General features: G+C 45.0%; 1 protein-coding gene across 6 annotated transcripts in view; it reads right to left on the reverse strand.

The window, feature by feature from the left end:
• TNS3 (tensin 3) overlaps nucleotides 1-26,870 on the reverse strand; it is a 339,136-nt gene that overhangs the window by 70,418 nt on the left and 241,848 nt on the right. For all 6 annotated transcript variants that reach the window (XM_048511801.1, XM_048511805.1, XM_048511803.1 and 3 more), the window contains 3 exons: nucleotides 5,375-5,547; nucleotides 2,230-2,356; nucleotides 1,582-1,665 (listed from right to left, as the gene is read on the reverse strand). In XM_048511801.1, the coding sequence (XP_048367758.1) occupies nucleotides 1,582-1,665; nucleotides 2,230-2,356; nucleotides 5,375-5,547 (384 nt within the window). The remainder of the gene's footprint in view (nucleotides 1-1,581; nucleotides 1,666-2,229; nucleotides 2,357-5,374; nucleotides 5,548-26,870) is intronic.

A 26,870-nucleotide genomic window follows, 5' to 3' on the forward strand; every position in this document is an offset into this window, starting at 1 on the left:
ATGGAGGAGGCTGGGATTTGAGGAGGGGTTAATGATGCCAAGGAATGGGCTAAACCCTCACCCAGCATCCCCTGCTTCATTGCTGACCCTTCAGAATTATACAACAACACAAGCCTTTATTGGCATATAAAACAGGACAACATTTTAAAACAAAACAAGGTTAAGAAATACAGTTAAAATTACTAATTTCCAGTATAAAATTTGCAACAGTTTCACAAAAGAGCACATCAGAGCTGTTCAGGAGACTGGGTATCTTATAACACTCATGCCACTGAGAACATTGCAAGAAAATGGGATTCATGTATTTCATGCGTATCTTATTGTATTTAGGGCATAGAAACAAAAGAGATGGTCCAAAGCGTTTCAACCCATTGAGTCCTATCCACACTTAGAACAAACTCTTTTTAGAGCGTTCCATGTATTCATAAAATCTTCCCTCCAGCAGAGCTGATGGCAGCACATTACATCTTGCAGTAGCCAAGGCTATCCTCTGGGTGGGATTAATCAGCAAACGAAGATATGCTGCCCTAATTCCTCGCTCGCATGGGATTAATAATGTAGTCGGAGAACAGGTTGTCTTGGCAGCACGAGTCAAATTATGAAAATCAAAATCCAAGAGCCTATTCTTAACTAGTCTGAAGGCTTCCACCTTTGTGAGCATAAGGACCCTTCAGAATTGGCTTTTGCTGCTTGAAAAGGCTCATGAGGATTCTGTTATATGCATCTGTGCGTATCCACCCAGTTCAGGGCTTAGGCTCTCCTTTCCATTGCAGCCTTAGGAAGTTGCCTTCCCTGCTGCGACATGGGAAACTGAATTTGGAAAGGAAACCAGCTGGCCTCAAAGCACACGTGGAAACATGCGCCTGAGGATCCCGGTCAAATTAAGCGGCAAGGGGATGTAAATTCTCTATTATACTGCAGGTTAATGTGTCGGACTAGAACCAGGTTCGAGTCCCCACTCGCTCCATGGAAGCTTGCTGGGTGACAGTCTCGGTCAGTCCTGATCCTAGCTAATATTTAGGGGGACCTCCAAGAAACAGCAGGGTCACGAGGCTGAGGCAAACAACGGCAAAACGTTTAATTATTAGTAGGTGTTTTAATTGGGGTGCTGTGTGGTTTCCGGGCTGTATGGCCGTGTTCTAGCAGCATTCTCTCCTGACGTTTCGCCTGCATCTGTGGCTGGCATCTTCAGAGGATCCTCTGAATACAGATGCAGGCAATACGTCAGGAGAGAATGCTGCGGGAACATGGCCATACAGCCCAGAAACCACACAGCACCCCCGTGATTCCGGCTGTGAAAGCCTTTGACAATACAGTGCTTTAATTGTTTATCGCAACAGAATAATTGTTTTATTCTGTTATGTTTTACTACTGTAAGCCGCTCTGAGCCCTTTTGGGGAGGGCGGCAAATAAATCCAAATAAATAAATAAAATAAACAAATATTAGTGATACAACAAAGATTCGGGATGCCGTGATTTAGGACATGACAAACAGATGAATGTTCCATTGGTAAATAAGGAAACATATGAAATGAGACCTTTCACCGGTGGCTGGATTTTGTTCTCATGAAAAAAACTTACCATGATTAGTCCTATACATCCCTGTCGAGATGCAGCTCTGATGTCCAGATGGAGTCAGCTGATGAAAATGCAGGGGAGTTTTCACTGTAAGAGGAGAAAATAAAATGAACTTACTTTATCCATCCATCCATCCATCCATCCATCCATCCATCCATCCATCCATCCATCCATCCATCCATCCATCCATCCATCCATCCATCCATCCATCCATCCATCCATCCATCCATCCATCCATCCATCCATCCATCCATCCATCCATCCATCCATCCATCCATTATATTTGTATGCCACCCTTCCCCCTACAGGCCCAAGGCAGCTTTCATCGTATAAAATACAGCACAATAAATATAGATATTCTAAAATTTAAAACCAATAATTACAGCACTATTAACATTTTTTAATAAAGTAAGAAGGCCACCCAAAAAACTTGTGAGTTTTCCGGGCTATGTGGATGGCCCGTGGTCAGATTAGAATCTTGAACTGCACAACATTTTATCCTGCATCTGTGGCATGGCATCTTCAGAGGCCGAAGCGTTAGGAACAGAGATCCACAGGCTGCGACCATAAACTCTGGCACAACCACCAGTTGAATCCAGCCATGACAATACATCCACCAATAAAAGTTTCTTCCCTTCCCATGTTACTCACCATAAGGAGTCTCGGGAGACACTGGAAATGCTGGAGTAGCCGGGGCGGATTCATTTCCATTCTTGGTTGGTGTGAAAATGCTACCATCTGCTTCATCCAGATTTTTATGGTAGCATGCAGCCCCCGCCTGAGGAATAAAATGGATATGTGAACACATAGAGCAGCCTTCTACTGAGTCACCACATTGGTCCACTACAGAAACTGCTTTTGAGAGCCAGCATGGTATATGGTTAAGAGCAGGTAAACTCTAATCTGGAGAACCAGGTTTGATTCCGCACTCCTCCACATGAGCGGCAGACTCTTATCTGCTGAACCAGATTTGCTTCCCCAGGTCTACCTTCTTGCTGGGTGACTGTGGGTTAGTCACAGTTCTCTCCGAACTCTCTCAGCCCCACCTACCTCACAAGGCATCTGTTGTGGGGAGAGGAAGAAAAAGGAGTGTATAAGCTGCCTGGAGTCTCCTTACAGGAGGGAAAGGTGGGGCATAAATCCAAAATCATCATCATCATCATCATCATCATCATCATCATCATCATCATCATCATCATCATCATCATCATCATCACCGCCCTGAGCCTCTGTTGGGATAGGGCGGTATATCAAATTTAATAAATAATAATAATAATAATAATCTTCTTAATGTTCTGAGACTGTCGTATCCACATTCTTCAAAGAGCCCTGTGCTCAGCAAACAACAATCTGCTGGTGGTCCCAAGCCCAAAAGTTGTTCAGCTGTCCCTGATCGATCATTCATTCATTCATTCATTCATTCATTCATTCATTCATTCATTCATTCATTCATTCATTCATTCATTCATTCATTCATTCATATTTCACATTTATAGCCTGCCCTCCACTGAGGGGCTCAGGGCGGCTTACAACCAACAGATAACGAAAATTACAACATCGAATAAACAATTTAGTAACTGAGCAACAGATTAAAATAGTAATAAAAGAAGGCAACAACCCACCCACGGCACCCATGAAAGGCCAAGGCAATAGATGGAACACAGCATCACCCGGCTGGCCAGATGGAAAAGCTTGGGTGAACAGGGTTGTTTTGCAGGCCCTGCACAAATCTTGCAGGTCTCGCAAGGCCCTAACTTCCTTAGGAAGCCTGTTCCACCAAATGGGGGCCAGGGCTGTAAAAGGACCTCTAACAGGTACTCCTCTGAGGAGCGGAGGGACCTGGTAGGGTGACACGGGGAGACGCGGTCCCTCAGATATGCAGGGCCGAGACTGCTCACGGCCTTGAAGGTCAAAACCAACACTTTGAACATGATCTGGAACTCGATCGGCAGCCAGTGAAGATGATACAGGACCGGAGTAATCCGGTCCTGGCTGACAGTCCAGTAAGGAGCCTGGCTGCCGCATTTTGTACGAGTTTAAGCTTCCGGATCACAGCCAAAGGCAGGACAGAGTAGAGCGAGTTACAATAACCCAGCCTAGAGGTGACCAGGGCTTTCTGGTCTGTGGTCCCAGCTTGGTAGAATGCTCTGCCAAATAAGACCAGGCCCCAGTGGCACCTATAACTGGCCCTTTCTGGACAAAACAATGAAAACGTTTGTAGAACATTGTCAGTCCTATAGTTTTCTGTGAGTTTTGTCCACCTGTTGCCTTTTAGCATGTTCTGCAAATGTTTTATCTCCGTGGTGGCGTACCTTTTGCACTCCAGATGTTATGAACTAAAATTCCCATCAGCCCCTGCCAGCATGGCCAATTGGCCATGCTGGCAGGGGCTGATGGGAATTGTAGTCCATAACATCTGGAGTGCAAAAGGTTCACCACCACTGTTTTATCTCATCAATAAAAAACTTTTCAGTTCATTCAAACAGAATTTTTTTCCAGTTCACATTTAGTGGAACTTGCTCTGCAAAGGTGTGGTTGAGTGCACAGGCTAATCTGAATTCCCCAGATAAGCCTCCACAGCTCAGGCGGCAGAGCTGGGAATCAAACCCGGTTCCTCCAGATTAGATACACGAGCTCTTAACCTCCTACGCCACTGCTGCTCCAGTGGTATTATATGGTTACCATTTGTGTGTGTTTGTGGTGACCACATGGAAGTAGATGGACACAAATAGCATAACAGATGAATCAGCATGGAGAAATACCTTAACAAAGTTTTTATACATAACTGATCAATGTAAGGAGGCAGGTATTCACCATGCATAGTTTAGGAACCATAGCAGTAAATGGAATATACATTCTGGTAAGCCCCAGAATACACAATCAAATGAGACTGCCATCTAGCCACACTCCACATCCTTTCAACTAGATGTTTTGGCTGTATGGTTAAGTACCTATTCCAATTAACAGAGCCCAGCCACGGCTGGTCTATTACCCAGCTAGACGTAATGTACTACCATCAGTCATTCTTCAAGGGCAGCAGCTAAAAATTCCATATCAAGAAAGAGTCTGTGCTTGCAGCACGAATAGGGTAGAGTTTCTTGACAATATCCTGCTGAACTGTCCCAATTACATGATTCTTAGAATCGAGTTGTTCTCCTATATTAGCAGCAAAAAAGGCTATTCGGACCAACAAAAATTGTATAGTTGCTGAGTGATTATAACTTTAATGTAACTAAGATAGACAAATTCTTATCATAGATCAGAGGTGGCAACCTTTGGCACTCCAGATGTTATGGACTATAATTCCCATCAGCCCCTGCCAGCATGGCCAATTGGGAATTGGCTGATGGGAATTGTAGTCCTTAACATCTGGAGTGCCAAAGGTTCGCCACCACGGTCATAGATCATCAAGATGAGTGTGCAAACGGTGGTCGGATACAAGCTGTTCTTGAGTGTGTTCACTGCATCTCCCTTTTTCTTTTCTTGCTTTGTATAATATGCCCATAAAGGTGGATTGACTGGGAAAAAAAACTAGATGTGCAATCAGACATGTTTTCCAAATGCACCTGTATTCTGGTATGGCTAGAGCAAACTTAGGATGACAAATTAATACTGTGTCACACCAGAGAATGTGGTCACGACTAAAGTTATAACATCGGTTAATCTCAACTTGGCCAGACCACAGGTGAGAAAATACCCTACAGTCCAAAAGTATCTCCGCTTGTTGCCTGCTTTGTAGGGGTCGTGGCGAAGGTTCCCAAACACACCGGTATTTTTTTCCTTGAATAATGCTTACCTCTTTGGCCTCCCCTCCAGGGACTACAGGCCTGGGACTTTCAGGATGGTCAATGGCAGATGACTTCCCCCATCCGCACTTTGCATACAACGATTGTGTTGGAAGGTCGTTGTCATACTGGCCAAAACTTAACTTCCTGCTGCGTCCCCCTAATACGCAGTCTCCCGGGGATCCTGTAGATTCAAGCAAAACACAACAAAGTTTGTACATGATAATAATCTGGCAGCTTCTCAACTGAATTCTAACAACACAGGCAAAGCATTCTGCAGAAAAATCTCTTGGGCCATAAGGAGGTGATCAGGTAGAATGGAGTTCAGGGATCAGGTAAGTGGGATGTCCAGCAGTCTAATACAAAACTGCATAACTGTGAAGCTACTGACAAACTTGAAAGGCAAAGTACACTCTACAATACTGCATTCCATTTAATTAGAAGAAGAAGCTTTTGTATTTATATCCCCCCTTTCTTTCCTATAAAGAGTCTCAAGGCAACTTACAAACTCCTTTCCCTCCCTCTCTCCACCACAGACACCATGTGAGGTAGGTGGGGCTGAAAGAGTTCAGAGAGAACTGAGGCTAGCCCGAGGTTGCCCGGCAGGCTTCATGTGTAGGAGTGGAAAAACAAATCCAGTTCACCAGAGAAGAATCTGCTGCTCATGTGGAGGAGTGGGGAATCAAACCTGGGTCTCCGGATTACAGACCTTCTCTTAGCCACGACACATGTAACCATACGCACGCAATTGCAAATTGACAAGAAAAGCAGAGTTAAGCATTTCTACAGCTGCCTGAAATGTTGCTGGGTCATAATGCAAAGGCAAAAGCGATAGGGAGAATGTAGGGAAGTGATAAACACATCCTTGCAGACACCCCTATTTTGAGCATAACACGCAGGTAAATTACACCGGAAGTTGCTTTTCTGATTTTAAAATATTTTGTTCCCCAAAAGAAGAGGTGGAATCAAACTGCACACTATTTCTCTTTAAATCAGAAACGCCAGTTCTCTTGCACAGTTCGCTTGACAAAAAGGGAGCAGGGAAACAGAAGAATTCTCTGACAGCAACCCAAACCTAAAAACCACGTTATATAATTTGAGCAGTATCAAGACAGGGACATTACACAATCTGGAAGAAATGAAGGTAAAACCCTCTACACCAGGGGCCTCCACCTGGTGAGCTCCTACAAGTGTGCCGCCAGCTGCAAAGTAGTTTTGCACAGTCCCTGGAAGACTCAGGGAAATGCAGCAGAAAGATCTACCAGTGGTCTTCCCGTTCACCTTTTATTGCACAGGATTTTCCTCTGTGCTGTCTGACTGTTGGCTTCATTTCTGGTGCTCTTCCTGGTCCACATTCTCTTTCTTGGACAAAACAGAACTTAGTAACAAGCTGGGCAGGGGTCGGGGAAGGAAGTGTGGAATATTTTCTATTAATCAGGAGTAGCTCTCATTAAAGAAAAGGTCAGCGACTCCCCTGCTCCACACATTCTTAAGGCTAGCCTGCGTGAACATTCCTATATCCCCCCTTTTCGGATTTTAAAAACATGCGCACATTGGAAACCACATCAATTACAGTGGTCTGCTAAACAAAGCTATATGCAAAAGATCCCCAGGTACAGCACAGGATCCAAATTCTGGTTCCTAGAAACATTTTTGTACTTCTGAAGATCCAGATTAAATTATCCAGATGAAACATATGATCCCAATTTACTATGCCCAATAAGGACCCGTTCAGACATGGCAGATCCATGTTGTTGATATATTGCAGTGAATGGAGGGGTAACCGTATCCACAAAGTAGTGAGTGAGTGAGTGAGATATCAGCCATTCTCATTTTTCAGCCTCGGTTATACTGGCCAAACTCACTGGACCTCGTCATCAACTGACGTGAACTGTGGATGCAGTCCTGTAGGGCAGTGTTTCCCAGCGTCCCGGGCAGAGGTGGGATCCAGCAGGTTCTCACCAGTTCCCGAGAGTGGGTTACTAATCATTTGTGTGTGCCGAGAGAGGGTTACTAATTGGGTCCGCTTTTCCGTTAGAAATTCCATTGGGTCCAAAAATCATAAAGTCCTGTTGTTTCCTATGTGGCTGGTTAGCGAAGGTAGAAAACGGGATAATTCTCCCCGTTGGGCTGTTTTAAAAACATTTTAGAAATGTGGTAAAGTTCCTTGTTTAAGGAAAGTATCCTTCTTTTGATTTCTAGAAACAAAATTAAGTATTTGAAAGTATTAAGTATTTGACGGGGAGTCAATCAGAGGAGAAGTAGTTGTTTCTGTTGGCAGTAGACGATAGGACTTGCTATAATGAGTTTAAATTATGGACAGAAAGATACCAGCTGGAAATTAGGAACTTTTTTTTACAGTAAGAGTTTTTTACAGTAACAGAGAAATTATTAATGCCCCGCCCCTAGAATGCCTGGCCAAGCCCCCGTTGTGCCCCGCCCAGCCCCACTGGCGCTACCCCACTGTTTGAATCCCACCACCATGGGAACCTGTTACTAAAATTTTTGATCCCACCCACTGGTCCCAGGTCACGAAAGCAAAATGCTGGGTCACCTAATGTCCAGGGCTGCGGCTGACCATTCAGTCCTGTTCTTGCTCAGAGGGCACCACCCACCTGAGCCAGACCAGCCGGGGTGATACAGCAGCTTCAGAGCTCCTTCCCAGCCAGCCGACCACCCGGAAAGGGGCTGGGAATGGAGCCGCAGCTCGCGGCAGACACAGGTGCCACAAGGGAGGTGGGGTTGGAAGCAGCATCCCGGGGATCCTCACTGACGCTGTCGCGTACAGATAAGGCCTGGCCCGGGGCTGGGACTGCCCCTGCCGAGCCAGCACGGGCAGAATTGTACTAATAAATAGGCCATACAATTTAGTGAACAGGTGTCAAACTCGCGGCCCTCCAGATGTTATGGACTACAGCTCCCATCATCCTCTGCCAGCATGGATGATGGGAACTGTAGTCCATAACCTCTGGAGGGCCACAAGTTTGACACCTATGATTTAGTGGGTCACAGAGGAGAGGTATTAAAATAACCGGGCCATTGGGGAAAAAAAGTTTAGGAAACACTGCTGTAGGGGAACGTCAATGTCGTTCAAGGAATATTTAGCCATTACTGAGTTATCTCTTGAGAACCCTGGAGAGATATCCAGAGGATCCACGGCTATCCAGAACACTCCCGGGAAACCATCAGCTTATATCCAGGGATCCACTGATTGTTCTTTAACTGGGATCTTACTCAGACATCCGGTGTCGGCTTCTGCCACTTCTCCGTCACCAAAGACAAATCCAGAATATGGCACAGTTCAAAATCTACATGTAATCCGGTAACAAGGTCAAACATTTTCTTCTGCATATCCTCAGATGAGGGCCAATCAAGGAAGGTTACCAGAGATCCCTTTTCAGAATTTCTCATGTTTGTTTTTAAACAATCAAAGCTGTTATTTAGGGCCACTGATTTTATTTTCAATATTACCTGTAGGAGTCTTTTTCTTCCTCTAGTAGCAATTTATACTAGAGTCGAGACAGAAAAAAGGGTTAAACATCCCCTCCCAAATAAATCAGCAACCTCACTTGAATGCTTTGAAGTAAAAATAAACATCAAAAAGTGAAAGCATAATTTAAAAAAAAAACTAATTTAGCTCTGTGAGAGGGGAAAGCCCTGACAAGCCAATTTATAGTATTAAAATTACTGTTACGAACAGTTTAAACCTGTGTAATTTACTGCATTGTTTTGAAAACAAATGGTTTAGATTTATCGGTGTTATGGAAACAAAAGTATACCAAAACAACGCTCTCTTCTTTTATTTGCTCATTGAAAGTAGGTGTATGAGGGGGAGGTAATACCATGTCCTATTTAAATACATGTGAAAACTTAAACCAAAGAATCTTCATAAAGGCAAACAAATGGAAGAACTTGGCATGGTCTCTTAGGAGAAAAACCCATAGATGTAATGTGAAAGCTTTATTGAGCCCCAGAACTACCGTATATACTCGTGTATAAGCCGACTTTTTCAGCACATTATTTATGCTGAAAAAGCCCCCCTCGGCTTATACTCGAGTGAGCTAAGGTTTTTGTACTTTTAAAGTTATTGTTGATACCATATTGTTTTTATTGACCCTCTTTTCCACTTACAGAGCTAGTTTACTGGGTTTTTTAAAAAAATAAATATTCAAAAACATTTAACCTACTGATGCCTCAATTAATGTAATTTCATTGGTATCTATTTTTATTTTTGAAATTTACCAGTAGCTGCTGCATTTCCCACCCTCGACTTATACGTGAGTCAATAAGTTTTCCCAGTTTTCTGTAGTGAAATCAGGTGCCTCGCCTTATATTTGGGTCGGCTTATACTCGAGTAGTACTTAAGCAAATGCACAAAATTAGGGCTCTCAGGAGAAAAAAGCAGTCTAATCCTTTTAATAGTTTACTGTAATATTTACCAGGTGTTGATAAAACCTAACAACATGGATCCAACCAGTAGTCCGTGTAGTCCAGCATCCTGCCTCTCATGATGGCCAACCAGTTATTCTGGAGGTCCAATAACAGGGCATAGAGGTCAAGGCCTTCCCCTGATGTTCCTCCTGCCACTGGGATTCAGAGGTTCCCTTTAGTCCTGATGGCCAGTTGGCACTGGATGGCATCCATAAACCTTTTTTTCCCATTCATGAAAATTTCAGCTGCTCATTTCTACACATTAAACCTCTATTAAGAGGGGAAAATATCCTCCCCACTGATAACCCTACAAAAATGTAGAGGGTGGGGGACAACCAAAAAGGAAAAAGAAGAAGAGTTGGGTTTTATACTCTGCTTTTCTCTATCAAAAGGAGTCTCAAAGCAGCTTACAATCACCTTGTGAGGTATGTGCGCCGGAGAGAGTTCTGCCAGAACTGTGACTAGCCAAAACTCAGATTCTTCTGGCTCCTTATATTTATATTTGTAAGTACACTATATATGAACATAAGAACATAAGAACAAACCAGCTGGATCAGACCAGAGTCCATCTAGTCCAGCTCTCTGCTACTCGCAGGGGCCCACCAGGTGCCTTTGGGAGCTCACATGCAGGATGTGAAAGCAATGGCCTTCTGCGGCTGTTGCTCCCGAGCCCCTGGACTGTTAAGGCATTTGCAATCTCAGATCAAAGAGGATCAAGATTGGTAGCCATAGATCGACTTCTCCTCCATAAATCTGTCCAAGCCCTTTTTGAAGCTATCCAGGTTAGTGGCCATCACCACCTCCGGTGGCAGCATATTCCAAACACCAATCACACGTTGCGTGAAGAAGTGTTTCCTTTTATTAGTCCTAATTCTTCCCCCCAGCATTTTCAATGGATGCCCCCTGGTTCTAGTATTGTGAGAAAGAGAGAAAAATGTCCCTCTGTCAACATTTTCTACCCCATGCATAATTTTATAGACTTCAATCATATCCCCCCTCAGCCGTCTCCAAACTAAACAGTCCCCAACGCGGCAGCCTCTCCTCGTAAGGAAGGTGCTCCAGTCCCTCAATCATCCTCGTTGCCCTTCTCTGCACTTTTTCTATCTTTTTCTATCTTTTTCTATGTGTCAGATTATTATAATTGTGCCTATGTCGTGGGGTTATTTCTTTGTTCATATTATCTACTATTGTTATTATGATAGAATGATTGTGACTAAAGTGGCTGAGGAAAATGTAACAGTCAAAAGTGTTGATTTTCCCCGCATCAATACTCCCACCTTCTATTGACCAACAGTCAAGAATTTCTTCATCATCATCCTGACGTTTTGCGCGTCCACCTATGAACACATGAAGCATATCTGCTGAAGTTGAATGCTTACTGGCATCAGACGCGTGGTATTGTGGGGACGGATCAGAATGTCTATAAATTGTATTTGATTGAGGAATATGGAAATTCGTATGAACCAAAGATATGAAGAATCAAAATGGAGCTTCTGTATAGTGACCAGCAGAAGCCTGCTTGTTTGCAGCAGGTCAAAAAGGAATGTGAATGTGTAGAATAGAGGCTGTCTTACTGTGACGAGAAGACAGATCTATCCAATGGGATTTTAAGGTTCATGCTTATGGCACGTGAAAGAGGTATGGATCATGGTGAAACTTAAGGGGATGAACTGTATGACGTCTGTATTCTTGTATCTATAAAAACTAAGGTTCTTTCTATGCTGGGCGTGTCTCTTTTGAGAGCCACCCGGAAGGGTCTAACCTTCTGTAACTTTCTAAATTTTGTGTCTATAAAATTGGTCCTATTGTATGAAGTGGGATGTGCCTCTTACTGAAGGGGACACCCTGGTCAGATACTTATGCTGTCCAGTAAACTTACCTTCTGTTTCAAAACTGTTTCTTGGGTGTTTTCTAAATTAGTCTTCAACTAATTCAGCTGTGTAGGACCAGAGATGCTGTCCTGGCCCCACAGTATCCTTTGCATCTATACCATTAGTCTCTTTGAAAGTTATACTTTTTTGAAAGTAACTCTTTGAAAGTTATACTTTTTTGAAAGTAACTCTTTGAAAGTTATACTTTTATTGCAGAGACTTGATATCTTAGTATTGTCTTTGGGATCCACTGTATTTGTATTATTCATTGCTTTGTTGATGTTATCTATAATATGTATACTTTATTGTTGATTAAGAGTTATGGGTCTGTTATTTGAATGTTTTAGTTATTTTCATAAAAATAGTTTTTAACTTCACACTAGAGCCAGACAGATTCTTTGTAAGCTAGATACTGCCTTTAGCTCATCCTGTAATTCACTAGCCAAAAGTCACCCGGCAGGGTCTGGAAACAGCAACTTTGGAGGATGGTTGTGGTCTCCCCAGACTTTGGGAAGCACAGCATTTTCCCTCTTCAATCCCTCAACATCAGTTTCTGAGTGTATTGGATCATAAATCGCTTTTTTAGACAGAGCCTGCAGAGCCCAAAGTATTCCCCAGCTCCGAAGGAAATAAAGAAATTGGCCACGGTTTAATAAATGCCTGTCAGTGATGCGACCAATCAGGCAATTTAAAGACACCAGAGCTTCCATGTGTTCAGGGAGCTGCCTAGGACAGTGATGGCAAACCTATGGCAGGGGTGCCAGGGGTGGCACTCGGAGCACTCTCTGTGGGCACGCGCACACAGAGTTTGTCGTGGGGGGTGGAAAATCATCCCCCCCCCACACACATCTAGGCTGGCCTGGGCCACTGAGCATGACGTACGCGCACCATGGTGAGCAGGAAGGACTCGGCTGGCGGGCCTGGTGCCTGTGTTCTGGGTGGCTGCTGCCTGAGGGGGGAGGGTGCAGAGGCAGCAGAGCTGCTAGAGAGGCACAGAGCGGTGCTTGTGGGACTTCCTGGAGGCTAGAGCAGGCTGGCCCCTGCTCGAGCAGGTGGAGCGGAGGAAGGGGGAGCCAATCGATTTTTTTCTAAACTAAAACCTCAGCATTCAGGTTAAATTGCCGGGTTGGCCCTTTGCGATAAATAAGTGGGGTTTGGGTTGCAATTTGGGCACTCGGTCTCAAAAAGGTTCGCCATCACTGGCCTAAGATGCCCATTTAAGCAGTTAAAAACAACTTGTAACATCATCCCGTTTCTTTGTCCGACCATCCGGCAGGCTGCGTCTGGACAGGATTTCAGACTCACCGAAGGGAATAAAATAAATTCTTCTTTCTCCCTTGTTGTAAAAGGGAAAAACAATAAGATAAAAATAGCTGCCCCGGCTGTTGTCAAGACAAAGATGGGTCTCCATACGCTAGTTACTTGATACTTGATCTGTCTTTCAATCTGTTTGAGAATATTCTGCTAAAGCAACCTCTGCTGAAAGCTAAAGCTCCCTTGCCGACCTCCAGGAGGGGCCTAGCATTCTCCCAGAAGTACAACTGACCTCCAGGCTACAGAGGTCAGTTCTCCTGGAGAAAATGGCTGCTTTGAAGGCAAGACCCCATCGCATTATACCCAGGCTGAGGTCCCTCCCCAAACTCCACCCTCCTTAGCTCCACCCACAACCCTCAGTGACTTTCCAACCTCCAACCTGGCCAATCCTACTCCGCCAACACCGTTTTCTCTGAGGACTGATGTCTTCGGCTTTACCACACGTCAATTAGAACATTTATTTTTATTTTTATTTTTATTATTATTATTATCATTACTACTACTACTACTATTACTATTATTACTATTACTATTATTATTACTACTACTACTATTATTAGTGTTGTTGTTGTTTATTTATTTATTTGTTTGTTTGTTTGTTTGTTTAATATGCCGCCCCATCCCCGAAGGGCTCTGGGCGGTGTACAACATAAAATAGTATATATAAAATCAGCATGACTATAATTTCCAAAAATACACTTAAAACAGTAATTGTTTCCAGAAAAGGCGTCTCACGAAACCTTACTTAAACTAAAACTTAAACTTAACCTTCCTAAAAAGGAGGAGCGGGGGGGAGGTAATGGGTTCTGATGACATTGAAGACCCAGGAAGTAATGGGGGGTGGGGGGCACACTCAGCGGCTGGTCTCTCCAAAGGCCCGGTGGAACAACTCAGTCTTACAGGCCCTGCGGAAATCACCAAGGTCCCGCAGGGCCCGGACAGTTTATTTTTAAAAAATTAACCCCCAATTGTCCAGTCAACACACCCAACTTCAATTTACGCTTCTAGCCGCATGGTCTTACAAACTCTGTCTTTATTACACAATGGTTGTCTTAACAAAAAAAACTAATCCCCACTTCTGTGTTTGATTACTTCTTAGACAAACGTGGCGGGTGCAAAGTCAACATTTTGCTTGTAACTTGCACTGCTACAAAAGACATTGGATTTGGACAACACCTGTGCATGAAGCCTTGCGGTTTGTGCATTGTCCTGGGCTTGGGAACCCTGACTCGGATTGTGATGCCACACAGAAGCATAACACAATTCATTAAGTCAGCTGATGCTGGAGATCCTTAAGAGTGGAGGGCAAAGCAGGCCACAGCAAAGTCATTCCTGGGTAGAGTAGACCTTCCGTACACACAAAAGCATACAAGTACTTTACTGATATTTTACAAGTGTACAAGAAAAGAGTCCCCCCACCACTAAATAGCCCCTCTTTTTCCCATTGTCTTTATGGCACGGAAGATTCCTTTAAATTGTGTGGGTAATGTGAAAAGTGTCAAGCCTATTCTACAGCCTTTCTCAGTTACCTGAATGGTACAGAGCTGGATATTGCTCAGATAATGTAGAAATGGGGACTAGTGTAGGTAGGTCATTCCATGATGTACGAAAGGCAAAAAACCCCACTCATATTTCTGGCTGTTATTGCAATCCTAAGCACACTGGGCGAAGGTGGGAAGTGCCGTCTAGTCGCCCTCAACTTACGCAACACTATAGGGCAGTGGTGGCGAACCTATGGCACGTGTGCCAGAGGTGGCACTCAGAACCCTCTTTGTGGACACGTGCACCGTCGCCCCAGTTTGGGCACTCAGCAGTGGCATAGCGCCAAGGGAGCAAGGGGTGCGCGACACACTGGGCGCATTCCCCTGCGGGGGCATAGTGAGGGTGTTCCGGGAGTGTGGCGGGGGGGGGGGTTCGGGGCATTCCAGGGCAGGGCGGGGGTGGACGGGTGTGGAGCAGGGGTACAGGGCGCACGGGTGCCCCGGGCGCAGTTTCCCCTCGTTCCGCCCCTGGCACTTGATCTCTAAAAGATTCGCCATCACTGCTATAGGGTTTTCAACGAAAGGGATGAACGCAGATGATTTGCCATTGCCTGCCTCTGCGTAGCGACACTGGTCGTTCTTGATGGTCTCCCGTCCAAGTACTACTCAGTGCCAACCATGCTTAGCTTCTGGGATCTGAAGAAACTCGGCTAACTTGGGCAAGCATATTTATATGGATACAAATGTCACCAAGCGGCAGTCCCCTCCAAATTGCTCTATATTTCTACACCTGCTATTGCCACAATTTGTCCTGGCTGACCATAAGTATACAGTGCAGAAAGACAAGGCATGAACAAAGAGGAAAGAGGAAAGAAAGGTGTACACATAAAGGTTACGGTCCTAATCTTTAAAGCCCTTAAGAGAGCCAGTGTGGTATGTGGTTAAAAACAGATGGACTCTAATCCGGTGACCCAGATTTGCTTCCACACTCCTGCATTCCTGCTTGGAAACCTTGGGTTAGGCACAGTTCTCTCAGAACTTTCTCAGCCCCACCTACCTCACAAAGTGTCTGTTGTGCAGAGAAGAAGAGAAAGGAGTTTGTAAGCCACCTTGAGTCTCCTTACAGGAGGGAAAGGCATGTTCTTCTTAATGGTGTGGGACTATCCTATCCGCGTGACCGCCTCTCCCAATACATTCCTCAAAGAACTCCTCAAAGAGTTCCTCAAAGTGCACCGTGCTCAGCAAACAACAACCTGATGGTGGTCCCAGGCCCAAAAGTTGTCCAGCTGTCCTGGACCAGGGCCTGGCTTTCTCACCTCTGATCCTAGCCTGGTAGAACACGCCGTCAAATGAGATCAGGGCCCTGCGGGACCTAATACTGGCCCTTTATGCTCAAAACATTTGTAGAACATTTTCAAGCTTATAGAAAAGGGAAGCTGAATAAATGGAAGACCGTTGCTGCCTCAACTGTTGCTACCTGGTGGAACAGCTCTTACAAAATCCTGCAGGGCCCAGTTCTCACCTGACAGAGAGTTCCCCCAGGTGGAGGCCAGGGCCCTGGTTGAGGCAAGCCAGACATCCTTCCAGCTGGAGATCAGATCTCAACTAGCCAGGCCAATGGTTTGACTCAACACTGAGTCCTTCCATCTGTTCATATGTGAGCAGGTTACGCACGGCAGCCTCTTGCCCAGTAGGGCAAATTCCCTCCTTCGCCGCTATTTATTTTATGTAGTACATTTGTATGCTGAGGAGGAGGAGGAGGAGGAGGAGGAGGAGTTTGGATGTATAGCCCACCTCTCCCCACAACAGACACCTTGTGAGGTAGGTGGGGCTGAGAGAGTTGCAAAGAACTGTGACTAGCCCCAGGTCACCCAGCAGGAATGTAGGAGTGTGGAAACTCATCTGGTTCACCAAATAAACCTCTGACAATCAGGTGGAGGAGTGGGGAATAAAACCCAGTTCTCCAGATTAGAATCCACCTGCTCTTAACCACTACACCACACTGGCACAAAGTACTGACTGACCCGTCACCACGCCTCTGGCAAATTAGCTCTGAGTGAAAAGAACTTAACCCTGAGGACCACAACCATTGATTGAATCCTGGAAGAACTGAGAATTGCTTTGCCCAAATCTTCCAAAACGCTCCGCTAAAATACTGCGTTCGCTTTGCAGCGGTTAAAATAGTTTACAGACAGTTTTTAACTTGCTCACATTTACAGCTTTTGCAAGCCGTACTTTAGAACAAAGCAAGACAGAGGTGCAAAAATAAAGATTTCGAGCATCCCATAACCAGAGGCATGGAAAAGTAAACTCTTCCAAACAAGCCACCAGAGAATGCCGCTGCCTTTCATGGAAGTGTCTGCTGCTACGTTATTCAGACTTGAGTTCTGCACATTTACGCAGCTCTGCACACAATACACTTGAAGGACAATCTGCTTCCCTTTAGCATTACAGCTGCAGTTAACCGTTTATTAAGATGCCAAAATGACGTCACCCAGAAATGTGATGCTGGACAGCAGCAGAGACACATCTGCATCCCAGACTGAACTTTAAGTAGTATCTTGAAGACAAAATATTTGTTTCCAAACCACCCCCAGAGGTGACATAATTACTCACAACACCAATGGGAAAGGAAATGGAAAACATGGGGTTTGTTTCCCTTTACTTAATGAGAAAACAAGAAGCCCTTTCGTTGTTGGGTTAACATGAAACTGACAGTTGAGCCACTGGGATGGAAGAGGTCTTCATGCCCAGCCTTTTGTCGAATCCTGACCCAGGGGGCCAGCTTTTACCAGCTAGCCCAAATGCACGCTTCTAAAAGACTGAAGAGCAGCAGCCCACGAGGATGAACTTGTACAGTGGGCTCTCATGAAAAATAAGGAGAGTGTGTTCGAACGCGTCTACAAATACCCTGAACGTGGCCCATTACCCATGACAGTCAGTTTAGGGTAATGGTAAAAATGTTGAGGATCTCCATGACCCAGGTTCGAATCTCCACGCCACCATGGCCGGTTGCTGGGAAACCTTGTGACAGTCAAGCACGCTCTGGCTAATATGCCTTGCAAGACTATCGTGAAGAAAAAATGGAAGACAGGAGAATGTCGAAAGTCACTTTGAGTCCCCATTGAGGAGGAGGCTCAGGTGTAAATAAAAAAAATAAATATATCCAACTCCATAGCAGTAACCAGCCAAAGTAACAACAGCCCAACTTCCCTGTTCATACATATGACTCAGGATGAGACACCAGCATGCCAAAGGGAATTATTCATTTTTCCAGTAAATTTCCCTGAGCAGCAGTGGCGTAGGAGGTTAAGAGCTCGTGTATCTAACCTGGAGGAACCGGGTTTGATTCCCAGCTCTGCCACCTGAGCTGTGGAGGCTTATCTGGGGAATTCAGATTAGCCTGTACACTCCCACACACGCCAGCTGGGTGACCTTGGGCTAGTCACAGCTTCTCGGAGCTCTCTCAGCCCCACCTACCTCACAGGGTGTTTGTTGTGAGGGGGGAAGGGCAAGGAGATTGTCAGCCCCTTTGAGTCTCCTGCAGGAGAGAAAGGGGGGATATAAATCCAAACTCTTCTTCCTCTTCTCATGTAGAGGTGATTCTTTCCCCCTCCCACACAATTTGCTTGTGTTTTACGGGAATCGCATGGGTACCTGATTCAGAAACCACAGGTGACAAGCATAACTAGATATATATTTTAGTATATGCAGCAGGGGTGTCCAACTGTGGCACTTCAGAGGTTCATGGACAACAATTCCCATCAATTGAACAATTGGCTGTGCCAGCAGGGGCTGATGGGAATTGTAGTCCATGAACATTTGAACCGTCACAGTTGGACACCTCTGAGTCGTAGTCGGAAGGATCTGCCTCGGACTACACAGGTGTCCTTAACATCTCAATGTAAAAATTTCTCAGCACGACATGAGCAGCAGGTCTCAGCAGCCAGGGTGCCTGGATTTGTATAAGCACAGAGGGATGGCTGCCAAACCATAGTTAATTTTGGCATTCGTGTGTGGAAACCTGCTCTTAGCTTGGCCGTGAAGGGTTTTCAAAGTAAACAGTGCTCTGAATCAGACCTAGAAGCCCTCAGGCAGAGACTGCAGCTGTTTCATGGCTCTCTTTGTGCCTCCCCACACAAGCCGGAAGATGAGCCCAGCTGAACATATCACAGCATTCAATTCTACGAAATATACAGGGGGCTGTTGTGGGCTTTCCAGGCTGTGTGACTGGGGTTGGATTGTTGTTGCTCCTAATGCTTTGCCTGCATTTACAGCTAGAAAAGCCTTCAAAAATATGCAGGTCTGGATACCCATGAATGGTGTTGGAAGAAAGTGTCATCAAGATGCAGCCAACTTCTAGCAACCCCAACTTCTAGTGTTTTCGAGGCCAGAGATGAACAGAGGTGGTTTGCCATTGTCTGCTTCTGTGTAGAGAGTCTGGGCTTCCTTGGTGGTCTCCCATCCAAGTACAGGGTCGATCCTGCTTGGCTGCCGAGATATGACGACATCGGGCTAACCTGGGCTACCTGGATGAGGATTACTTGGGGCTGGTTCCTGACTTTCCAGAAAAGGAGACAAATAATTTGCCTCACAAAAAGAAAGTGCTCATCCAGTGGCAGAACCAAACTGGCCCTCTGGTTTAAAAACGATCCCACACAATCCAAACTTCTATGGCTCAACCACATGCACCTGTCCGTGTGGTGGAGTTTCTTCCTAAAGGAGGGACTGGAAGCAAGTGGGGAGAACGGTGAGAGTAGGGAAGGATATCTGAGTTGAAAGGGGAGACAATAGAGGGGCAAAATCGCCGGTGTAGGGCCACTGTCACCCTCCCCGACCGTCAGACAGTGGCGCAGGACGCTGTGACAGTGTCCCTGTGCCTCCACAGAGGGGGCAGTCTGGGGCCGGGCTGATTTTAGTTGGCTCCCTCCTATCTATCTGCTGCATTTGTTTCCCTTTCCCTAAAGGTGCCGGTTGGTTTAGACCAGTGGTTCTCAACCTTCCTAATGCCGCGACCCTTTAATACAGTTCCTCATGTTGTGGTGACCCCCAACCCTAACATTGATCCATTTTACAGATGGAGAACACTGATGCAGAGAGTCTTAGGCAACCCCTGTGAGGCTTCTCTGCCTGGCCATTTGGATGGGGAGGCCCAGTACCCTCAGACTGCCAAAGAGACACCTCCAAGGACAGGAAGTGGGTCCTTTTGCCTTTGTTTTTGGACACAGAGAGAAAGATACCACCTGATTTCCGAAGCAAATCCTTAATTTTGCGCTTCTAACAGGTGCAGACAGGGACAAAAGAACTACTCCCCGGATTGCTGGAGTGTGGGATCTAGCATCATAGCACTTTGGTGGAAACCTGAATGTCCTCACCAATCCCTGAGGGGAAACTCTGGGAGTGTGTTTGGAGGAAGAAGCAGTTTCCTGTCATGTTGCAAACCTCCCTTTCCCAGAGAACCTCACAAAAAGAGAACAGTTGGAAACGCTCAGCACCACATTTTTCTCTCTCCTCCCCCATCTCATTTCTGAAATGAGTATACTAAACCAGGATTTAGAACACCGCCATCTTGCATGTTTTGATCTTTTTCACACCCAAAAGATTGCTGAAGGTATTTCTCCATTCTTGTAATCAGCTGTAAAGCTCCACGACTTTACAGGCTGCTGAGAATATTTTTAACATTTTGTATTGGCAGATGATGGGATGGGGAACATTATTGTGCAGGCAACCCACAGAGGGAATGCGTCGAACTGGGAACCGTCTTTCAAGTGAGTTCTCACAGAGTATCCTCGGCATCTCACCAAGCTACAAATTCCTGTAGATGAGAAGCCAGGACAGTTATGAGGGTATGGAATTGGTTTAGGAGACACAAAAAATAAGGCTAAAGCTAACGGTGCAAAACAAACTGAACATATATTTTATTACTTAATTCTTTTTTGAAGAATCTCTGACAGATTAGCAAACTCCCCTCAACAAGTGGAATGCGTAACGAATTCGGGAATTTTAACTGAGTAATAAAAGGTATCCTTAGTTTATTCTGCACCATTTGTCCTCAGCCTTATTTTTTATCTCCTTGTGACTGCTTCTGACCTTTATTTCTAGGTGAAAATGTTTTATACGTTGCAGGGATCTACATTCCCATGGTTGCTTGGGTGGAGGATCTTGGTAGTTTAAAGACTACATGGTAGGGTGACAACCATGTGGGGGTTTGAATGTGAGACACACTCAGCTGTTAAAGTCGCTGAGTTGCCACTGAGTCACTCTCTTCTCAATGTAACCTTAAGAACATAAGAACATAAGAACTAGCCTGCTGGATCAGACCAGAGTCCATCTAGTCCAGCACTCTGCTACTCGCAGTGGCCCACCAGGTGCCTTTGGGAGCTCACAGGCAGGATGTGAAAGTAATGGCCTTCTGCTGCTGCTGCTGCTCCCGAGCACCTGGTCTGCTAAAGCATTTGCAATCTGAGATCAAGGAGGATCAAGATTGGTAGCCATAGATCGACTTCTCCTCCATAAATCTGTCCAAGCCCCTTTTAAAGCTATCCAGGTTAGTGGCCATCACCACCTCCTGTGGCAGCATATTCCAAACACCAATCACACGTTGCGTGAAGAAGTGTTTCCTTTTATTAGTCCTAATTCTTCCCCCCAGCATTTTCAATGAATGCCCCCTGGTTCTAGTATTGTGAGAAAGAGAGAAAAATTTCTCTCTGTCAACATTTTCTACCCCATGTATAATTTTATAGACTTCAATTCATATCCCCACTCAGACGTCTCCTCTCCAAACTAAAGAGTCCCAAACGCTGCCGCCTCTCCTCATAAGGAAGGTGCTCCAATCCTTCAATTATCCTCGTTGCCCTTCTCTGCACTTTTTCTATCTCTTCGATATCCTTTTTGAGATGTGGCGACCAGAACTGAACACTGTACTCCAAGTGCGGTCGCACCACGGATTTATATAAGGGCATGACAATCCTTGCAGTTTTATTATCAACTCCTTTCCTAATTATCCCCAGCATAGAGTTTGCCTGTTTCACAGCTGCCATGCATTGAATTCAGGGTCATTGGGAAGACAGAAGAAGATAAACTATTATACATCCCTCAGAGAACCTTGGGTGAAGAGTTGGATACCAAGGTGACATACAACAAATAAAACCGACCTGTCATTTTAACCAGTTTCGTTTTCATAGCACACACTGGTACTAAGGACAACGTGGCTACCACAAGAGGTACATGTTTGGGTCCGCTGCTCACTGGGCAAAGAAAAACGGCACACGTCTTTGTCTCCGGGATAAAGTTTTCACCATCCCAGGCAAAAGCCAAAGGAAATGGATGACTGGGTAGGTAGATCAGTTTCCTCCCTACTAGGAAGGTTTCAGACTCTCCTCCATCACAGAAGCCAAATGTTGTATAGTGGCTAAGAGCAGGTGCACTCTAATCTGGAGAACCGGGTTTGATTCCCCGCTCAGCCATTTAAGCTGTGGAGGCTTAATAGGCAGAGAGAGGTTCCATCTTTGGCTGCCCAGAAACATATCCCAAGGGAAAGTTGTGCTTTTTCAAGTGTTGTTCCCCTTTATCTTTTTGTATCCCAAGATCGAAGCACATCAATATACACAAAATATCATCTGAATAGGTGAACAGTTTTCGACAAGAATCTGAGAAAACTGCTCACAGCTGCCCCACCAAGAGCGGAAACACGATCAAAGAATCTGGAAGGAAGCTCATTTCCTGTAGAATTACAGCTGTCACAACCACCCTAATGTCGGCATTAAAAAAAAAAGAAATGCGACATCTCAAGCGGCAGATTCTAGCTGAACGTTTAATTTAATTCAGATTCTAGCTGAACATTTAATTCAAGTCACATCTATTCATTATGATAACTCAGACGAGTTTTTTTTCCCCGCACTCCAAGGGGAAAATTGGTTAAATGAAGAACGATGAAGAATGAATGCTATAAAAGTCAGGGCTTGGTCAGTTGTGGAATGAGGAGATGTTATCGAGCCTCGCCCAACTCAAAACTGACATGTGGTTAAACGTAGCGTGGAGTCCGGTACATTTCCCTTCGCAACCATGACGTTTCCGAGAACTGCAAGGAAGATTCTGTACTCTACTAGTTAGCCTTCTCTCAGGTTTCTTGGATGCAATCCAATGCAATCCAATTGGCCATGCTGGAAGGGGCTGATGGGAATTGTAGTCCATAACATCTGGAGTACCAAAGGTTCGCCACCATGGAAATAGTGTCCGGCCATCTAGAATGTCTTTATTATACTAGTGTTTTACCATTTATGTGCAATATACAAAAACAAGTGGGAACCTGCAAGGACTTGTGGAGGTCATCTCATTTCCCCTTCCCACACTAGTTCCTCTTTCTCTTTCCTGAAAGTCCCCACAGCTTCTCCACTTTTCCTGGTTCCTTCTCCCCTTCCCACCCAGTAGCCAACCTACTACATTTATCTACCCCTTGGTCTTCTGGTTTCGCTCTTCCTCCCAGCAGATTCTACCAAGGAAAACTGGCACAGTTGTGTGGTACTGGCTGGGCTTGGCCCATCTGCATGGTTGGGAACCCTCAAGAATTTACAGGGGGCACCTCACTTTCCCCTAATCTAAAGGAACCGGGTTTGATTCCCAGCTCTGCCGCCTGAGTTGTGGAGGCTTATCTGGGGAATTCAGATTAGCCTGTACACTCCCACACACGCCAGCTGGGTGACCTTGGGCTAGTCACAGCTTCTCGGAGCTCTCTCAGCCCCACCCATCTCACAGGGTGTTTTTTGTGAGGGAGGAAGGGCAAGGAGATTGTAAGCCCCTTTGAGTCTCTGCAGGAGAGAAAGGGGGGATATAAATCCAAACTCCTCCTCCTCCTCCTCCTCCTCCTTCTTCTTCTTTTCCTCTTTCCCCTCTCCTGGCAACCCCCATATCCCCTCCCTTTTCCCTGCCTCCTTCTCTCCTTCTCAATCATTCAGCAACCCGTGTGTTATCTGCTTTCCATCTTCCATGATACTCTGCCTTTCTCCACAGTGGAGACCAAAGCAACCTACATTTTTCTTTTCTCCTTTTTTTCTCCTCGCAACACATACTTACGCTGAAAACATGTGACTGTCCCCAAATCACCAAGTGAGCTTACATAGCAAGATGGGGATTCAAACCTGGATCTTCCAGAGACCCCGCTGTGATGCTCTAACTGCTATACATCACTGCCTTTCACTGGGTGGCTGCTGTTGAACAGTACCAAGCAGCCAGGTCTAAGAGAATCACACAAGTCAGACAGTATCAAGATACCCAGTGGCTGCTATAAGGCCTGGCTTTGATGAGGCTTCCATCAAAGGCCAAAACAGCCTTGGAAAGGACCCTGCTGTCTCCTCCTGCATTCACTCAAAGAAACCAAGTCTTGGAATGCTTTGGTTGCCTAGCAACAGCAAATGAGGGAATCCATTTATTAAAGCTACAGGCACTTTAAAAAATCATTTTGGAGTTTTTTCAGCTCCCCAATGTATTTCTTTCAGAGGCATAGAAAGATCTGTCTTGTCCATTCACAGTTTCATTCACCGAATTTCAGTATTCTCAGATTTGACCAACTTTGCCATTAGTATATAGATGACAGCTTAAACCTTATCAAATTCTTTAAACTTTGCCAAATATATCTTGTTCTGATCTATACATTTGATCTATATCAAAATAAGCACTTCCTTTTTTTAACCGTCTTCAGGGAACTTTTATTTTTATATGGAGGACCATTCAAACATGATTGAATGAGTCTTCCATACAAAACAAGCCATTAGTAAGAATTATTGACATATTAGTTGTCTACAAACAGGGAAGGGTTTTTTTTTTTAATGAAGGAGCATTTAGAAGAAGACGACAAGATGGCTTCATATCTTCATGTGGAGGAGCGGGGAATTGAACCTGGTTCTCCAAATTAGAGCCTGCTGCTTTTTCCCGCTAGCCCACACTGATCCCATATCTCAGTGGTGGCGAACCTTTGGCACTCCAGATGTTATGGACTACAATTCCCATCAGCCTCTGGCCTCTACAATTCCCTCTACAATTCCCATCAGCCTCTAATGGTCAGCTGTGCCTCCACATGGGATGGGTTTGGAAGGAAGGCCTCTACTGCATGGGTTTGGAAGGAAGGCCTCTACAATTCCCATCAGCCTCTAATGGTCAGCTGTGCCTCCACATGGGATGGGTTTGGAAGGAAGGCCTCTACTGCAGTTTGGAGAGATTCATCTAGGGCAGAGATCTGCAACCTGTGGCTCTCCAGATGTTCATGGACTACAGTTCCCATCAGCCAGTTGGCCATGCTGGCAGAGGCTGATGGGAATTGTAGTCCATAACATCTGGAGTGCCAAAGGTTCGCCACCACGGCCATATCTGATCATCCTCACTTTTTAGCCAAAGTTTATTTAATGCATTTTTGAAATTCTTTGCACTCCTACCTCCATCTATGAAAAGGAAGAGCATGAAACACCAACCCTGTGTGGTGAGGAAAACAGACACTGGTTCTAGCTCACCCAGGGATCAATACAGCACATCATGGACTAGAATCCAGGTATGTATAGCCTACATTTATTCTCTATAGAACACCGACTTGATGACCAAGAACCCATGTCAACCTGACAAGAACACATCAACAGGCCTTTCAGATAGGAAGGAACCCAATGGACTCAGTATTTTTTTAAAAAAACAAACAAATAGAGGTCATATTTGCCTCAGTGAACAATCAGAATTTCAAGAAGTCAAGTGAGGATTGAGACAACATTGACCTCTGGAACGCCTCAGATTAAAACTAAATGCACCCACAAAGAAATTGCCAACTTCTCTTTCCAATTCTGTGAAACCAAGCATGCTTCTAATTATCTAATGCTGGATTGTGAATGTATTAAAAAGAGAAAAATGAAACATTCATTGCGAAGTCTTGAGTATCGTAGACGGTTGGGACATTATAGGAAATAAATGGGCTCCTTCTCATGCTTTGCTGTATGTGAAAAGGCACTTTCTTCTAGAACAGTGGTTCCCAACCTTTTTTCACTTGCGGACCTCTTGGTATCCAATTTCCCTAAAATTGTGCTCCATATTAGCAAACTCATCATGTAATTTTTTTTTTGCATATGCCCAAATGCTCTGGCACTAACCCCTGGGGATACGTGTACCCCGTGTCGGGAACCACTATCCTAAATCACAGGTGTCAAACTCGCGGCCCTCCAGATGTTATGGATTACAGTTCCCATCATCCCCTGCTAGCATGATACTGGCAGGGGATGATAGGAACTGCAGTCCATAACATCTGGAGGGCCGCAAGTTTGACACCTATGCCCTAGATCAGGGGTCTGTAACCTGTGGCTCTCCAGATGTTCATGGACTACAATTCCCATCAGCCCCTGCCAGCATGGCCAACTGGCTGATGGGAACTGTAGTCCATGAACATCTGGAGAGCCACAGGTTGCAGACCTCTGCCCTAGATGAATCTCTCCAAACTGCAGTAGAGGCCTTCCTTCCAAACCCATCCCATGTGGAGGCACAGCTGACCATTACTAGACAGAAATTGTTTGTCATCAACTGTGTACAACAGAGAAGGATTTCAGTTCTTTTTTAAGCAAGGAAAGAGAACATAACAAAACCCGCCTCCTCCCACTGCCAACCCTTGCTCTGTAATTTAGAGAAAGTGGATTTCCCTTCAGAAAAAATGAACGCTGAACAGCAATTTGGGGTTATAAAGGAAGATCCTTGGAATGTTACTGAATAATTAAGATTTATTCTGAGCAGCCTGGAACCTCACAGGACCAGTTCAAATGTCGACCTGACCAACAAGCCAGCCAATCCTCTCCCCATGAACAGCCACACACATTTTCTTAAACCACACGATAATATTTATGTGCAGCTGTTTGTGAGAGCTCCAATTTCTCTCTTTTTTTTAATTGGGAAAGAACATTTACACATGTCGAGGTTATGCACAGATCATACAATCCTCAGCTATCCCAGGATGAACAATAACCAAGGGAACTGATTCACAGTTGCAATGGCACCTCACCATTTAAATTAAGTACAAACGACTATGGAGCAAATGTTGATCAAAATTCTAAAATGCTCATTTGTAAGGTCCTCTCAACCAAAATGCACATAACTCAGGCATGTATCTCAGCCATTGAAGACACGATTCTTCCCTGCTTACAAAACTGGAACTGTTGGAACAACCTTACCCGTCCTATCCCTGCAGCCTTAAAAAGGGATCTAGAAACAGAAAATGTGGAAGACGGGAGTAAAATGCTACTATCTGGCCAGCTAGCCTCTCTGGAGTTTGTTATTTATGAGCGTCTGCTGGATTTAATATATCAGCAACTCACAAAGATAGCCCTGTGGAATGAGAGTATTTTTGATCCAACAGCATGGAGAAAGCCAATTATTACACAAGATGACTGATT

The sequence above is a fragment of the Sphaerodactylus townsendi genome, linkage group LG11 (genome assembly GCF_021028975.2).
Source record: "Sphaerodactylus townsendi isolate TG3544 linkage group LG11, MPM_Stown_v2.3, whole genome shotgun sequence".
In the NCBI taxonomy this organism is placed as follows: Eukaryota; Metazoa; Chordata; class Lepidosauria; order Squamata; family Sphaerodactylidae; genus Sphaerodactylus; species Sphaerodactylus townsendi.